The sequence below is a fragment of the Coregonus clupeaformis genome, chromosome 20, assembly GCF_020615455.1.
Source record: "Coregonus clupeaformis isolate EN_2021a chromosome 20, ASM2061545v1, whole genome shotgun sequence".
Lineage (NCBI taxonomy): Eukaryota > Metazoa > Chordata > Actinopteri > Salmoniformes > Salmonidae > Coregonus > Coregonus clupeaformis.
Window position 1 is genome coordinate 57,414,851 of NC_059211.1, and position 18,683 is coordinate 57,433,533.

At 46.5% G+C, this 18,683-nt stretch overlaps 1 protein-coding gene across 1 annotated transcript in view; it reads right to left on the bottom strand.

Moving 5' to 3' along the window:
• Positions 1-874: 874 nt before the first annotated feature.
• The window catches only part of oca2 (oculocutaneous albinism II), a 187,140-nt gene continuing 169,331 nt past the window's right edge, over positions 875-18,683 (bottom strand). The window contains exon 24 of the mRNA XM_041838659.2: positions 875-1,057. Coding sequence (XP_041694593.1) covers positions 970-1,057 — 88 coding nt within the window. The 3' untranslated portion in view covers positions 875-969. The remainder of the gene's footprint in view (positions 1,058-18,683) is intronic.

Below are 18,683 nucleotides of genomic sequence, written 5' to 3' on the forward strand. Positions count from 1 at the left end.
AAGAGCACCATGGAGAGATAGAGAGGCTTATAGAATGAAGAGCACCATGGAGAGATCTATAGACTGAAGAGCACCATGGAGAGATAGAGAGGCTTATAGACTGAAGAGCACCATGGAGAGATCTATAGACTGAGGCCATGTAGTGTAGAAAAGCCCTGGCTTTGCTCTGTTCGCTCCAAGTGATGATCCATTCACTTGGTTTAGCTTGTTTTCCTCACGTTGCAACATATCACTGTTGTTGTACTGCTGTTGTAGGCTAGCTACTGCATATTATACCTGGAACGTGACTAGGCACTCAAGATGATGTCCACCACTTTCCAAATGAGCTGCAATTTTGAGTATGTGAGGGAACGGTTGATCTCCATGAAGCTTTTGAGCTGCATCCAACAATTTAAACACTTGTGTGCTCACACACTCTCAGTCTCTCTGTATCTCACACACTCTCAGTCTCTCTGTATCTCACACACTCTCAAACTCTCTGCATCTCACACACTCTCAGTCTCTCTGTATCTCACACACTCTCAGTCTCTCTGTATCTCACACATTCTCAGTCTCTCTGTATCTCACACACTCTCAGTCTCTCTGTATCTCACACACTCTCAGTCTCTCTGTATCTCACACACTCTCAGTCTCTCTGTATCTCACACACTCTCAGTCTCTCTGTATCTCACACACTCTCAGTATCTCACACACTCTCAGTCACTCTGTATCTCACACACTCTCAGTCTCTCTGTATCTCACACACTCTCAGTCTCTCTGTATCTCACACACTCTCAGTCACTCTGTATCTCACACACTCTCAGTCACTCTGTATCTCACACACTCTCAGTCTCTCTGTATCTCACACACTCTCAGTCTCTCTGTATCTCACACATTCTCAGTCTCTCTGTATCTCACACACTCTCAGTCTCTCTGTATCTCACACACTCATTCAAACAGAGTCTCTTTGGTAGTGCAGTGAGGAGCAGGTTAGAGTGTCCAGCCCAGTCCGATGATAGTGACCAGCAGGTAACACATCCCTATGGTACAGGTCATTAGCATCATGGGGAAGCCTAGCCTGGAAACAACAAGAAACACAACAACACATTGTCAACATACTGTACCATGAATGACAAACAGCGACTAGCAGACCTTATCTAGAACGACTAGCAGGACTTATCTAGAACGAATAGCAGACCTTATCTAGAGCGAATAGCAGACCTTATCTAGAACGACTAGCAGACCTTATCTAGAACGACTAGCAGACCTTATCTAGAGCGACTAGCAGACCTTATCTAGAACAACTAGCAGACCTTATCTAGAGCGACTAGCAGACCTTATCTAGAGCGACTAGCAGACCTTATCTAGAGCGACTAGCAGACCTTATCTAGAGCGACTAGCAGACCTTATCTAGAGCGACTAGCAGACCTTATCTAGAACGACTAGCAGACCTTATCTAGAGCGAATAGCAGACCTTATCTAGAGCGACTAGCAGACCTTATCTAGAACGACTAGCAGACCTTAACTACAGAGACTAGCACTCAGTTCATTACCCAACACATATCACATTCATTGCAGGTAGACCCGTCTTTGAATTGATATCAGCAATCCTAATGTCTAGACTATATTCCCTGTATATAAAAATACTTGAATCAGTTATAGAACCCATTGCCCTTTATGGTTGTGAGGTCTGGGGTCCGCTCACCAACCAAGAATTCACAAAATGGGACAAACACCAAATTGAGACTCTGCATGCAGAATTCTGCAAAAATATCCTCTGTTACAACGAAAAACACAAAATAATGCATGCAGAGCAGATTCAATTCCATAACCACTTAAAAGGAAGCGATTCCCAAACCTTCCATAACAAAGTCATCACCTACAGAGAGATGAACTTGGAGAAGAGTCCCCTAAGCAAGCTGGTCCTGGAGCTCTGTTCACAAACACAAACAGACCCCACAGAGCCCCAGGACAACAACACAATTAGACCCAACCAAATCATAGAAAAGGAGAATTACTTGATACATTGGAAAGAATTCACAAAAAAACAGAGCAAACTAGAATGCTATTTGGCCCTAAACATAGAGTACACAGTGGCAGAATACCTGACCACTGTGACTGACCCCAAATTAAGGAAATCCTTGACTATGTACAGATTCAGTGAGCATAGCCTTGCTATTGAGAAAGGCTGCCGTAGGCAGACTTGGCTCTCAAGAGAAGACAGGCTATGTGCACACTGCCCACAAAATGAGGTGGTAACTGAGCTGCACTTCCTAACCTCCTGCCAAATGTATGACCACATTAGAGACACATATTTCCCTCAGATTACACAGACCCACAAAGAATTCGAAAACAAACCCAATTATGATAAACTCCCTTATCTACTGGGTGAAAAACCAGTGTGCCATCACAGCAGCAAGATTTGTGACCTGTTGCCACAAGAAAAGGGCAACCAGTGAAGAACAAACACCATTGTAAATACAACCCATATTTATATTTATTGATTTTCCCATTTGTACTTTAACTATTTGCACATTGTTACAACACTGTCTATAGACATAATATGACATTTGAAATATCTTTATTCTTTTGGAACTTCTGAGTGTAATGTTTACTGTTAATATTTATTGTTTATTTCACTTTAGTTTACTATCATCTTCACTTGCTTTGGCAATGTTAACACACGTTTCCCATGCCAATAAAGCCCTTACATTGAAATGAAATTGAATTGAATTGAATTGAGAGAGAGAGCAGGTGTACATCAGACAGGGTTAACAGGTCATAGTGAGGGAGAGACATATTGAATGGAGAGAGGAGTAGAAGGCTGTTAAATGGGATGAGGGCAACCAACAATCTGAAGAGCATTTGTAAGAAAAAGACACTACTCTCGATGACAAATTCAATTGATAAGACAAAGATGTAATGTTGGTCACAGGCTTGTTCTTACATACCAGACTATACATTTAGCCAGACTATACATTTAACCAGACTATACATTTAGCCAGACTATACATTTAGCCAGACTATACATTTAGCCAGACTATACATTTAGCCAGACTATACATTCAGCCAGACTATACATTCAGCCAGACTATACATTCAGCCAGACTATACATTCAGCCAGACTATACAGTGGGGAAAAAATGTATTTAGTCAGCCACCAATTGTGCAAATTCTCCCACTTAAAAAGATGAGAGAGGCCTGTAATTTTCATCATAGGTACACGTCAACTATGACAGACAAAATGAGGAAAAAAATCCAGAAAATCACATTGTAGGATTTTTAATGAATTTATTAGCAAATTATGGTGGAAAATAAGTATTTGGTCAATAACAAAAGTTTCTCAATACTTTGTTATATACCCTTTGTTGGCAATGACACAGGTCAAACGTTTTCTGTAAGTCTTCACAAGGTTTTCACACACTGTTGCTGGTATTTTGGCCCATTCCTCCATGCAGATCTCCTCTAGAGCAGTGATGTTTTGGGGCTGTCGCTGGGCAACACGGACTTTCAACTCCCTCCAAAGATTTTCAATGGGGTTGAGATCTGGAGACTGGCTAGGCCACTCCAGGACCTTGAAATGCTTCTTACGAAGCCACTCCTTCGTTGCCCGGGCGGTGTGTTTGGGATCATTGTCATGCTGAAAGACCCAGCCACGTTTCATCTTCAATGCCCTTGCTGATGGAAGGAGGTTTTCACTCAAAATCTCACGATACATGGCCCCATTCATTCTTTCCTTTACACGGATCAGTCGTCCTGGTCCCTTTGCAGAAAAACAGCCCCAAAGCATGATGTTTCCACCCCCATGCTTCACAGTAGGTATGGTGTTCTTTGGATGCAACTCAGCATTCTTTGTCCTCCAAACACGACGAGTTGAGTTTTTACCAAAAAGTTCTATTTTGGTTTCATCTGACCATATGACATTCTCCCAATCCTCTTCTGGATCATCCAAATGCACTCTAGCAAACTTCAGACGGGCCTGGACATGTACTGGCTTAAGTAGGGGGACACGTCTTGCACTGCAGGATTTGAGTCCCTGGCGGCGTAGTGTGTTACTGATGGTAGGCTTTGTTACTTTGGTCCCAGCTCTCTGCAGGTCATTCACTAGGTCCCCCCCGTGTGGTTCTGGGATTTTTGCTCACCGTTCTTGTGATCATTTTGACCCCACAGGGTGAGATCTTGCGTGGAGCCCCAGATCTAGGGAGATTATCAGTGGTCTTGTATGTCTTCCATTTCCTAATAATTGCTCCCACAGTTGATTTCTTCAAACCAAGCTGCTTACCTATTGCAGATTCAGTCTTCCCAGCCTGGTGCAGGTCTACAATTTCGTTTCTGGTGTCCTTTGACAGCTCTTTGGTCTTGGCCATAGTGGAGTTTGGAGTGTGACTGTTTGAGGTTGTGGACAGGTGTCTTTTATACTGATAACAAGTTCAAACAGGTGCCATTAATACAGGTAACGAGTGGAGGACAGAGGAGCCTCTTAAAGAAGAAGTTACAGGTCTGTGAGAGCCAGAAATCTTGCTTGTTTGTAGGTGACCAAATACTTATTTTCCACCATAATTTGCAAATAAATTCATAAAAAATCCTACAATGTGATTTTCTGCATTTTCTTTTCTCAATTTGTCTGTCATAGTTGACGTGTACCTATGATGAAAATTACAGGCCTCTCTCATCTTTTTAAGTGGGAGAACTTGCACAATTGGTGGCTGACTAAATACTTTTTTTCCCCACTGTATATTCAGCCAGACTATACATTTAGCCAGACTATACATTCAGCCAGGCTACACAGGCACTCAATAACTAACATATATTTTATCTTTGATTGTTCATTGATATTTCAGATGGATAATGTTTCAGTGATAACTGAATCTCTGGCTAACTGTCTGGAAGAACACTGTGCTATAATCATTAGGAGGAGGATAGGAAGGAGGAGTAGGCGGAGGAGGAGGAGGAGCAGGAGGAGGAGGAGGAGGAGAGGAAGGTTGAGGAGGCGGAGGAGGAGGAGCAGGAGGAGTAGGGAGGAGGAAGAGCAGGAGGAGTAAGGAGTAGGAGGAGGAGGATGAGCAGGAGGAGTAAGGAGCAGGATGAGGAGGAGCAGGAGGAGGAGGAGAAGGAGGAGCAGGAGGAGGAGGAGGAGGAGAAGGAGGAGCAGGAGGAGGAGGAGGAGCAGTCTGCAGTGCCAGCATGGTCAGCTTGCCCAGGTGGCCCACATGTAATTACATGGAATCTTATTAAGCCAGTGAGACAGAGCAGGGATATCATCTAGTATGCTACTAAACACCATAGCTATTGATAAAAATGAAGGAGAAACTGGGTCATTCTTCATTCCCATCCACTATAAGGATGGACTGGTAATCAAACTCAGACAGAACCCATAACACTGCTGTTGTCTGTCTGTCTGTCTGTCTGTCTGTTTGTTTGTCTCTCTGTCTGTCTGTCTGCCTGCCTGCCTGCCTGCCTGCCTGTCTGTCTGTCTGTCTGTCTGTCTGTCTGCCTGCCTGCCTGCCTGTCTGTCTGTCTGTCTGTTACACTGTCTGATGAGTAGACATTACAACTAAACACAGTTGTCAAAATAATACAAGTCTGTGTCAATAGTCTGTATCGGTAGTCTGTATCAGTAGTCTGTATCGGTAGTCTGTGTCAATAGTCTGTATCGGTAGTCTGTGTCAATACTCTGTCTCAGTAGCCTGTGTCAGTAGTCTGTATCGGTAGTCTGTGTCAATAGTCTGTATCAGTAGTCTGTGTCAATAGTCTGTATCAGTAGTCTGTGTCAATAGTCTGTATCGGTAGTCTGTGTCAATACTCTGTCTCTGTAGTCTGTATCAGTAGTCTGTGTCAGTAGTCTGTGTTAATAGTCTGTATCAGTAGTCTGTGTCAATACTCTGTCTCTGTAGTCAGTGTCAGTAGTCTGTGTCAATAGTCTGTATCGGTAGTTTGTTTCAATAATATGTATTGGTTGTCTGTGTCAATAGTCTGTATCGGTAGTCTGTGTCAATAGTCGGTATCGGTAGTCTGTATCAATAGTCTGTATCGGTAGTCTGTGCCAGTAGTCTGTGCAGTAGTCTGTGTCGGTAGTCTGTGTCGGTAGTCTGTGTCAAAAGTCTGTATCGGTTGTCTGTGTCAGTAGTCTGTGTCAGTAGTCTGTGCAAGTAGTCTGTATCGGTTGTCTGTGTCAGTAGTCTGTGTCAATAGTCTGTGTCAGTAGTCTGTGACAATAGTCTGTATCGGTAGTCTGTGTCCGTAGTCTGTGCCAGTAGTCTGTGTCAGTAGTCTGTATCGGTAGTCTGTGTCAATAGTCTGTATCAGTAGCCTGTGTCAGTAGTCTGTGTCAATAATCTGTATCAGTAGTCTGTGTTAATAGTCTGTATCGGTAGTTGGTGTCAGTAGTATGTGTCTGTAGCCTGTGTCAGTAGTCTGTGTCAATAGTCTGTATCGGTAGTCTGTGTCAATACTCTGTCTCTGTAGTCTGTATCAGTAGTCTGTGTCAGTAGTCTGTGTTAATAGTCTGTATCAGTAGTCTGTGTCAATACTCTGTCTCTGTAGTCGGTGTCAGTAGTCTGTGTCAATAGTCTGTATCAGTAGTCTGTGTCAATACTCTGTCTCTGTAGTCTGTGTCAATAGTCTGTATCGGTAGTTTGTTTCAATAATATGTATCAGTTGTCTGTGTCAATAGTCTGTATCGGTAGTCTGTGTCAATAGTCTGTATCGGTAGTCTGTATCGATAGTCTGTATCGGTAGTCTGTGCCAGTAGTCTGTGCAGTAGTCTGTGTCGATAATCTGTATCGGTAGTCTGTGTCAAAAGTCTGTATCGGTTGTCTGTCTCAGTAGTCTGTGTCAGTAGTCTGTGCCAGTAGTCTGTATCGGTTGTCTGTGCCAGTAGTCTGTATCGGTTGTCTGTGTCAGTAGTCTGTGTCAATAGTCTGTGTCAGTAGTCTGTGTCAATAGTCTGTATCAGTAGTCTGTGTCCGTAGTTTGTGCCAGTAGTCTGTGTCAGTATGTTAAGTACATGTTGCTGAAGAGCTCCCCTGTGTTATGCTATAGAACTAAAGCGTCACTAGGAGTTCCATGTGATCATACTGTTAGAAGAGGCAAAGCCTCTACTGTACCAAGCCGTCACTACCCAGCAAATGGGGAAGATTCCCAGAACATTAGCTAAGATTCCCATTAGGTTCTAGTTAAGGTTTTATCTGACATTAGGATGATAAACATCCCAAAAACAATTAAAGCATGTTTTTTATAACAAAATGTTTTCGTTTTTTTATGTTTAAAATGAAATATCCTTGGAATGTTCTCCTAACATTCACTAAAATGTTGTGCACAACATCTGTAACAACCACCACAGAACATTCCCCTGTCGTTCTCATTAGGTTACCAGGTAAACGTAATAACACAATGTACCAGTAATGTTTTTAGAACATACTGTCACAACAAAATGTGAGATCAATATAAATGGGTCTGAGAAAACATTACGGGAACGTTCTGCTAACGTTGATGGAGAACATAACACCCAAGCAGGGAATATTCCCACAACGCTATAGTGTTGACGTTATGACATGATTGTTCCAATAACGTTCCCTTAAAAACATCAATCATGTCTGGATTCAATTAAAGCTACAATCCTTAATTGAAACAATAACAAAGCGTCACCCTGCCTCTGTTTTGGTAAAAAGCTGAGGGATGGGGCTGGAGAAATGTAACCACTGTCCAATTCATAGACAGAGCTATGGATGCAAGGACTGACCATCCATGATATCAAGATGATAGTTTTAACCCTGTTTTGAGGCGATACAGTGTCTGTTTACATTTACTTTGTTTACAAACATTAAGTACATTTTGGGTTCTGATGAGGTACCACAGTTGAACTAAGCTCATGAGGCATTTATAAGTTATGTTCTTCAAGAATCAATGGGTATATGTATAATTCAATTATACGTCCAAATATGGATGTAGCAACTAAGGATTCCAGCTTTAAATTGGTTCTGAGAAAACATTACTGGAACGTTCCACACATTAACGGAGATGCCATCTGAGTGTCAGACCTATAGAACTCTAGTTAGTTTGGTCAGGGTGTGAATATCATGTGTGTGTTGATTCTATGTGGACATTCTATGTTTTGTATTTCTATGTTTGGCCCGGGTGTGGTTCCCAATCAGAGGCAGCTGTCGCTCGTTGTCTCTGATTGGGGATCATACTTAGGCAGCCAGTTTTCCTGCCTGGGTTGTGGGATCTTGTTTGTGCTCGGTGAGTTTGGCTTGTTAGTGTATAGCTTTCCGACGTCACGTTTCGTTGCCTTTTGTATGTTTATTCAGTTTAATAAACATGTATGCATTTCACGCTGCGCCTTGGTCTGACCAGTCTCTCAACGACTGTGACACTGAGATACCTACCTAGGGTACAGGATCTTCCTGTGACCAGTTTCAGGAAAATAATCCTGCTGCAACATGAAATGTGAATTACTATGTGGATTATAATTACTGGATATTTTTGTATGGGTTGATACATTTTTCGTTAGGACCAATCAAGTCTGACATTTTAAAATGGAAATTACAAGTATTTTTAAACCTCGAATACACTACAAGTTCATTTCCTGCAGTGCAGGAAAGTTTCTCCTGCAACAGGGTGGTCAAACTAAGATTCTGTATAGCACAGGAGGCTGCTGAGGGGAGGACGGCTCATAATAATAGCTGGAATGGAGTTCATGGAATGGCATCAAACACATAGAAACCATGTGTGTGATGTGTTCGATATCAACCCATTCCACCCAGTTAAGGCCACCTGCGCTGTATAGACGTAACAACCAATGATGTGTATTGAATTGTTTTAAAAACATACTTCAACGATAATGGAAGTAGTTGTGAAAATGTTGCTGCAATGTTCTGCTAATATTGATGTGTAATGTAACATTATTATATGAAGTTGCCAAACTTTTTAAAAAAAGCCATTTCAAACTTCTGACGTCATTATACATTATATATATATATTTTTTGTTTTGTTATGAGAACATTAGCGTCTGTAACCTCGTGTTGTACTGTATGTCTCTCGTTCGAAAAGCCTTGACAGTATTTGTCTCTGCATTATACATGCAGGATGGTGCTAAACCTGGTCATCATGCAAACAGAGGTCATCTCTAGAGACAGGAAGAGACTAAACTCATGATGATATAGACAGGTGCGTCACTTTCTGCTGAGCCATAAACTTTTACCCAGGATGCACAGCAGGACAGGACAGAACAGAGGCCACAGAAGAAAGGGCTTACACAATGATACAGCCAGGAGGAGGAGGAGGGGGAGAGGAGGAGAGGAGGAGGAGGGATGCAACTCTCTGTCTGTATCATTGTTTAAGCCCTTTCTCCCGTGGCCTCTCTCCCGTCTGTGTGATCTCAAACTAACATTTAATTAGATCCTATTGAAGCTCCTTGAGCGTCATACTGATATCAGCTGATAACATCTCACTGATGCTGCATCCCAAATTGCACCCTATTCCCTATATAGTGCACTAACTTTTGACCAGAGCCCGATATTGGGAACCGCGTGCCATTTGGGAGACATCCTGGGTGGCTGAGGATATTCTAAAGATAGGCTAAATGCGTGCTCATCATCAGATAGTACACGACCTGACCTCTGCTACATCAGGGCTGCGTCCCAAATGGCACTGTCACGATCGTCGGATATAGAGGACCAAGGCGCAGCGTGGAAGGTGAACATACTTATTTATTAAATGATACACGAACAAAACAACAAATCGATACGTGACGTCCACAGGTGCAAAACACGGAACAAGATCCCACAAACCCTGTGGGAAAACCACCTGACTAAATATGGTTCCCAATCAGAGACAACCAGCAACAGCTGATACTCGTTGCCTCTGATTGAGAACCACTCTGGCATGTCCCAAATGGCATTCCATAGGGCTCTGGTCCAAATGAGCGTGCTATACAGGGAATAAGGGGAATTCACGGACAACTGAAGAAGTGAGGAAGGTGGTCCAAATGAGCGTGCTATACAGGGAATAAGGGGAATTCACGGACAACTGAAGTGAGGAAGGTGGTCCAAATGAGCGTGCTATACAGGGAATAAGGGGAATTCACGGACAACTGAAGAAGTGAGGAAGGTGGTCCAAATGAGCGTGCTATACAGGGAATAAGGGGAATTCACGGACAACTGAAGAAGTGAGGAAGGTGGTCCAAATGAGCGTGCTATACAGGGAATAAGGGGAATTCACGGACAACTGAAGTGAGGAAGGTGGTCCAAATGAGCGTGCTATACAGGGAATAAGGGGAATTCACGGACAACTGAAGAAGTGAGGAAGGTGGTCCAAATGAGCGTGCTATACAGGGAATAAGGGGAATTCACGGACAACTGAAGAAGTGAGGAAGGTGGTCCAAATGAGCGTGCTATACAGGGAATAAGGGGAATTCACGGACAACTGAAGAAGTGAGGAAGGTGGTCCAAATGAGCGTGCTATACAGGGAATAAGGGGAATTCACGGACAACTGAAGAAGTGAGGAAGGTGGTCCAAATGAGCGTGCTATACAGGGAATAAGGGGAATTCACGGACAACTGAAGAAGTGAGGAAGGTGGTCCAAATGAGCGTGCTATACAGGGAATAAGGGGAATTCACGGACAGCTGAAGAAGTGAGGAAGGTGGTCCAAATGAGCGTGCTATACAGGGAATAAGGGGAATTCACGGACAGCTGAAGAAGTGAGGAAAGGTGGTCCAAATGAGCGTGCTATACAGGGAATAAGGGGAATTCACGGACAACTGAAGAAGTGAGGAAGGTGGTTCGTACCTCTGCAGTACATTATATTGGTGGAACCAGAAAGTAAAACTAAAAGCAACCTGCAGTCATTTATAGTGTTCTGCCTGAAAAAGCATGAAATGCAACAGGGGAGATGTTTTTCCTGTGCTGGTCTGGTCTGGGCTGAGCAGTACTGCTGTTGTTACTGATTGCCAGGGTTACTGGTGATTCTGGTTTTTGGCCAAATGGGGCCGGTCTGTGTGCACCTGCATTCCTCTGCCTGCCTAGTGAACCATTGAGAGAAGTCTAATTCTATGGGACCACTGTCCCCAGTCTACATGGTAGGCAGGCAGACAGGCAGGCAGGCAGGCAGACAGGCAGGCAGACAGGCAGGCAGACAGACAGACAGGCAGGCAGACAGACAGACAGGCAGGCAGGCAGACAGACAGGCAGGCAGACAGACAGACAGGCAGGCAGGCAGGCAGACAGACAGGCAGGCAGACATACAGACAGGCAGACAGGCAGGCAGGCAGGCAGGCAGACAGACAGACAGACAGGCAGACAGACAGGCAGACAGACAGGCAGACAGGCTCAGAGCGCCAGAACGGTGACATCAGAGAGAGAGACCCACAGAAGGAGAGGAAAGAGGGGAAGGAGGGGAGGAGAAGGAGGAGGCGGAGGAGAAGAGGGAGAGGAAGGAGGAGGAGGAGGGGAAGGAGGAGGAGGGGAGGAAGGAGGAGGAGGAGGGGAGGAAGGAGGAGGAGGAGGGGAGGAAGGAGGAGGAGGGGAGGAAGGAGGAGGGGGAGGAGAGGAAGGAGGAGGAGGGGAGGAAGGGGGAGGAGAGGAAGGAGGAGGAGGAGGGGAAGGAGGAGGAGGGGAGGAAGGAGGAGGAGGGGAGGGAGGAGGAGGGTTAGGAAGGAGGAGGAGGAGGGGAAGGAGGAGGAGGAGGAGGGGAAGGAGGAGGAGGAGGGGAGACAAAGAAGCTGATCGTGGACTACAGGAAACGGAGGTCCGAGCACGCCCCCATCCACATCGACGAGGCTGTAGTGGAGCAGGTCGAGAGCTTCAAGTTCCTCTGTGTCCACATCACTAAGGAATTATCATGGTCCAAACACACCAACACAGTCGTGAAGAGGGCACGACAGTGGAGGAGGCTGAAAAGATTTGGCATGGGCCCTCAGATCCTCAAAAAGTTATATAGCTGCACCATTGACAGCATCTTGACTGGCTGCATAACCGCTTGGTACGGGAACTGATTGCCATCCGACCGCAAGCCACTACAGAGGGTAGTGGGTACGACCCAGTACATCACTGGGGCCGAGCTCCCTGCCATCCAGGACGTCTATACCAGGCGGTGTCAGAGGAAGGCCCTAAGAATTGTCAAAGACTCCAGCCACCCAAGTCATAGACTGTTCTCTCTGCTGCCGCACGGCAAGCGGTACCGTCTTGACCCAGCAGGACCCTGAACAGCTTCTACCCCCAAGCCATAAGACTGCTAAATCGTTAGTTAAATAGTTAACCAATATTAACCTGGACTAACTGCACTGACCCTTTATGCACTAACTCTTTTGACTCATCACATACGCTGCTGTTACTGTTTATTATCTACCCTGTTGCTTAGCGACTTTATCCCATCGACTTGGTACTGGTACCTTAGTCATTTAGCAGACTCTCTTATCCAGAGCGACTTGCAGGAGCAATTAGGGTTAAGTGCCTTGCTCAAGGGCACATCGACAGATTTTTCACCTGGTCGGCACTGGCATTAAACCTGATGATTCAACCATATATAATCCAAATGGCATTAAACCTGATGATTCAACCATATATAATCCCACTGGCATTAAACCTGATGATTCAACCATATATAATCCCACTGGCATTAAACCTGATGATTCAACCATATATAATCCCACTGGCATTAAACCTGATGATTCAACCATATATAATCCCACTGGCATTAAACCTGATGATTCAACCATATATAATCCCACTGGCATTAAACCTGATGATTCAACCATATATAATCCCACTGGCATTAAACATCATGGACAAATTCAGGTATGTTTATCCCCTTTTCGTTCCGTTTAAGAAACGTTTTTCAATAGAATCGGCAGAATGAATACACCCCTGATCACACGCAAACACAGTTCAACTTCATGGCAGCCACATACAAACAGCATGATCCCTTTGATTATTGTATAATTCCTTCTCACATCTACGCGCTCTCCTCCTTTCACCTTTTCCCTTCGCTTGTGGACTTCATTACACAACACATCAGCTGTCTGTGACCAGGCGAAAAAGAAAAAAAACGTTCCAAGCCAAACCTTCATATCATAACCGCTAACCGCTACACACAGCCTACATTGTTGTCAACCTATTAATGTCATAGTCAACATATCGACTAGAACTAATGCGTTAGTGACCTGCTACAATCGTGCACTACAGTGTACAGCCAGCAGTTTAGCAGTTACACAAAAGTTTGGACACACCTACTCATTCAAGGATTTTTCTTTATTTCAACAATTTTTTACATTGTAGAATAATAGTGAAGTCATAAAAACTATGGAATAACACATATGGAATTATGTAGTAACCAAAAAAGTGTTAAACAAATCAACGTATATTTTATATTTGAGATCTTTCAAATAGCCACCCTTTGCCTTGATGACAGCTTTGCACACTCTTGGCATTCTCTCAACCAGCTTCATGAGGTAGTCACCTGGAATGTATTTCAATTAATAGGTGTGCCTTCTTAAAAGTTAATTTGTTGAATTTCTTTATGCGTTTGAGACAATCAGTTGTGTTGCGACAAGGTAGGGGGGTATACAGAAGATAGCCCTATTTGGTAAAATACCATATGGCAAGAACAGCTCAAATAAGCAAAGAGAAATGACAGTCCATCATTACTTTAAGATATGAAAGTCAGTCAATACGGAACATTTCAAGTACTTTGAACGTTTCTTCAAGTGCAGTCGCAAAAAACATCAGCGCTATGATGAAACTGGCTCTCATGAGGACCGCCACAGAAAAGGAAGACCCAGAGTTACCTCTGCTGCAGAGGGTAAGTTCATTACAGTTACCAGCCTCAGAAATTGCAGCCCAAATAAATGCTTCACAGAGTTCAAGTAACAGACACATCTCAACATCAACTGTTCAAATCAAATCAAATCAAATTTTATTGGTCACATGCGCCGAATACAACAGGTGCAGACATTACAGTGAAATGCTTACTTACAGCCCTTAACCAACAGTGCATTTATTTTAAACAAAAAAGTAAGAATAAAACAACAACAAAAAAGTGTTGAGAAAAAAAGAGCAGAAGTAAAATAAAGTGACAGTAGGGAGGCTATATATACAGTAAAATAAAGTGACAGTAGGGAGGCTATATATACAGGGGGGTACCGTTGCATAGTCAATGTGCGGGGGCACCGGCTAGTTGAGGTAGTTGAGGTAATATGTACATGTGGGTAGAGTTAAAGTGACTATGCATAAATACTTAACAGAGTAGCAGCAGCTTAAAAAGGATGGGGTGGGGGGGCAGTGCAAATAGTCCGGGTAGCCATGATTAGCTGTTCAGGAGTCTTATGGCTTGGGGGTAGAAGCTGTTGAGAAGTCTTTTGCACCTAGACTTGGCACTCCGGTACCGCTTGCCGTGCGGTAGCAGAGAGAACAGTCTGTGACTAGGGTGGCTGGAGTCTTTGACAATTTTGAGGGCCTTCCTCTGACACCGCCTGGTATAGAGGTCCTGGATGGCAGGGAGCTTTGCCCCAGTGATGTACTGGGCCGTACGCACTACCCTCTGTAGTGCCTTGCGGTCAGAGGCCAAGCAGTTGCCATACCAGGCGGTGATGCAACCAGTCAGGATGCTCTCGATGGTGCAGCTGTAGAATTTTTTGAGGATCTGAGGACCCATGCCAAATCTTTTTAGTCTCCTGAGGGGGAATAGGCTTTGTCGTGCCCTCTTCACGACTGTCTTGGTGTGTTTGGACCATGATAGTTCGTTGGTGATGTGGACACCAAGGAACTTGGAAGCTCTCAACCTGTTCCACTACAGCCCCGTCGATGAGAATGGGGGCGTGCTCAGTCCTCTTTTTTTTCCTGTAGTCCACAATCATCTCCTTTGTCTTGGTCACGTTGAGGGAGAGGTTGTTGTCCTGGCACCACACGGCCAGATCTCTGACCTCCTCCCCTATAGGCTGTCTCATCGTTGTCGGTGATCAGGCCTACCACTGTTGTGTCGTCGGCAAACTTAATGATGGTGTTGGAGTCGTGCCTGGCCATGCAGTCATGGGTGAACAGAGAGTACAGGAGGGGACTGAGCACGCACCCCTGAGGGGCCCCCGTGTTGAGGATCAGTGTGGCAGATGTGTTGTTACTTACCCTTACCACCTGGGGGCGGCCCGTCAGGAAGTCCAGGATCCAGTTGCAGAGGGAGGTGTTTAGTCCCAGGATCCTTAGCTTAGTGATGAGCTTAGAGGGCACTATGGTGTTGAATGCTGAGCTGTAGTCAATGAATAGCATTCTCACGTAGGTGTTCCTCTTGTCCAGGTGGGAAAGGGCAGTGTGGAGTGCGATAGAGATTGCATCATCTGTGGATCTGTTGGGGCGGTATGCAAATTGGAGTGGGTCTAGGGTTTCTGGGATTATGCTGTTGATGTGAGCCATGACCAGTCTTTCAAAGCACTTCATGGCTACAGACGTCAGTGCTACGGGTCGGTAGTCATTTAGGCAGGTTATCTTAGAGTTCTTGGGCACGGGGACTATGGTGGTCTGCTTGAAACATGTTGGTATTACAGACTCAGTCAGGGACATGTTGAAAATGTCAGTGAAGACACTTGCCAGTTGGTCAGCACATGCTCGGAGTACACGTCCTGGTAATCCGTCTGGCCCTGCGGCCTTGTGAATGTTGACCTGCTTAAAAGTCTTACTCACATCGGCTACGGAGAGCGTGATCACATAGTCGTCCCGGAACAGCTGGTGCTCTCATGCATGCTTCAGTGTTGCTTGCCTCGAGCGAGCATAGAAGTGGTTTAGCTCATCTGGTAGGCTTGTGTCACTGGGCAGCTCGCGGCTGTGCTTCCCTTTGTAGTCTGTAATAGTTTTCAAGCCCTGCCACATCCGACGAGCGTCAGAGCCAGTGTAGTATGATTCAATCTTAGACCTGTATTGACTCTTTGCCTGTTTGATGGTTCGTCGGAGGTCATAGCGGGATTTCTTATAAGCGTCCGGGTTAGAGTCCCGTTCCTTGAAAGCGGCAGCTCTACCCTTTAGCTCAGTGCGGATGTTTCCTGTAATCCATGGCTTCTGGTTGGGGTATGTACGTACGGTCACTGTGGGGATGACATCATCGATGCACTTATTGATGAAGCCAGTGACTGATGTGGTGTACTCCTCAATGCTGTCTGAAGAATCCCGGAACATGTTCCAGTCTGTGCTAGCAAAACAGTCCTGTAGCTTAGCATCTGCGTCATCTGACCACTTTTTTATTAGCCGAATCACTGGTGCTTCCTGCTTCAGTTTTTGCTTATAAGCAGGAATCAGGAGGATAGAGTTATGGTCAGATTTGCCAAATGGAGGGCGAGGGAGAGCTTTGTATGCGTCTCTGTGTGTGGAGTAAAGGTGGTCTAGAGTTTTTTCCCCTCTGGTTGCACATTTAACATGCTGGTAGAAATGAGGTAGAACGGATTTAAGTTTCCCTGCATTAAAGTCCCCGGCTACTAGGAGCGCTGCATCTGGATGAGCGTTTTCCTGTTGATTAATGGCCTTGTACAACTCATTCAGTGCAATCTTAATGCCAGCATTGGTTTGTGGTGGTAAATAGACAGAGGGGACTGTGTGAATCAGGCCTCCAAGGTCGAATTTCTGCAAAGAAACCACTACTAAAGGACACCAATAAGAAGAGGAGACCTGCTTGGGCCAAGAAACACGAGCAATGGACATTAGACCGGTGGAAATGTGTCCTTTGGTCTGGAGTCCAAATTGGAGAATTGTGAGACGCGGTGTGAGTGAACGGATGATCTCCGCATGTGTGGTTCCCTCTGTGAAGCATGGAGGAGGAGGTGTTATGGTGTGGGGGTGCTTTGCTGGTGACACTGTCTGATTTATTTAGAATTCAAGGCACACTTAACCAGCATGGCTACCACAGCATTCTGCAGCGATACACCATCCCATCTGGTTTGGGCTTAGTGGGATTATCATTTGTTTTTAAACAGGACAATGACTTAACACACCTCCAGGCTGTGTAAGGGCTATTTTACCAAGAAGGAGAGTGATGGAGTGCTGCATCAGATGACCTGGCCTCCACAATCCCCCGACCTCAACCCAATTGAAATGGTTTGGGATGAGTCGGACGGCAGAGTGAAGGAAAAGCAGCCAACAAGTGCTCAGCATATGTGGAAACTCCTTCAAGACTGTTGGAAAAGCATTCCAGGTGAAGCTGGTTGAGAGAATGCCAAGAGTATGCAAAGCTGTCATCAAGGCAAAGGGTGGCTATTTGAAGAATCTCAAATATAAAATATATTCTGATTTGTTTAACACTTTCTTGGTTACTACATGATTTCATATGTGTTAATTTATAGTTTTGATCTCTTCACTACTTTTCTACACTGTATAAAAAATAAAGAAAAACCCTTGAATGAGTAGGTGTGTCCAAACCTTTGACTGGTACTGTGTATATATATCTGTATTTTTCTCTCTGTGAAAAATGCTAAATTCCCAAACTTACGGACAGGTGGCATAGCCCCTCGCTGGACCATCCCCCAGCCATCCTCATGTTCTTCGTGCCTCCCCCTGCCTCCCCTGGCTCCCCAGCCCACAGCCCCCTGCCTCCCCCTGGCCCCCCAGCCCACAGCCCACTGCCTCCCCCTGGCCCCCCAGCCCACAGCCCACATCCTCCCCCTGGCTCCCCAGCCCACAGCCCCCTGCCTCCCCCTGGCCCCCCAGCCCACAGCCCACTGCCTCCCCCTGGCCCCCCAGCCCACAGCCCACATCCTCCCCCTGGCCCCCCAGCCCACAGCCCCCCTGCCTCCCCCTGGCCCCCCAGTTCCCTAGCCTCCTGCCTCCCCCTATCCCCCCAGCCCACAGCCTCCTGCCTCCCCCTGGCCCCTGGCTCCCCAGCCCACAGCCCCCTGCCTCCTCCTGGCCCCCCAGCCCACAGCCCCCTGCCTCCCCCTGGCCCTCCAGCCCACAGCCCACTGCCTCCCCTGGCCCCCTGTCCCCCCAGCCCACAGCCCCCCAGCCTCCCCCTGGCCCCCCAGCCCACAGCCTCCCCCTGCCTCCCCCTGGTCCCCCAGCCCACAGCCTCCCCTGGTCCCCCAGCCCACATCCTCCCCCTGGCCCCCAGCCCACAGCCCCCTGCCTCCCCCTGGCCCCCCAGCCCACAGCCCCCTGCCTCCCCCTGTCCCCCCAGCCCACAGCCTCCCCTGCCTCCCCCTATCCCCCCAGCCCACAGCCTCCTGCCTCCCCCTATCCCCCCAGCCCACAGCCCCCTGCCTCCCCCTGTCCCCCAGCCCACAGCCCCCTGCCTCCCCCTGTCCCCCAGCCCACAGCCCCCTGCCTCCCCCTGTCCCCCCAGCCCACAGCCCCTGCCTCCCCCTGTCCCCCCAGCCCACAGCCCCCTGCCTCCCCCTGTCCCCCAGCCCACAGCCTCCTGCCTCCCCCTGTCCCCCCCAGCCCACAGCCCCCTGCCTCCCCCTGTCCCCCCAGCCCACAGCCCCCTGCCTCCCCAGCTCCCTAGCGCACAGCCTGAAGGTATTGACAGAACACAGGCCTGGGAGAGGGACTGCGGGACTCCTGGGTAATGTAGGAAGTCATTTGTATAAAAGTCAATTCCCTTGGTTTCCCCTGTGTGTGAGGGTGTACTGAGGCCCTATTGGTCCCTAGATGTATTACCAGGCTGCTGTGTAAACAAACAGACAGACAGGGCCCCTCTCTCACAGGAGAGGTGGTTTTGGAAGAGCCATATAAT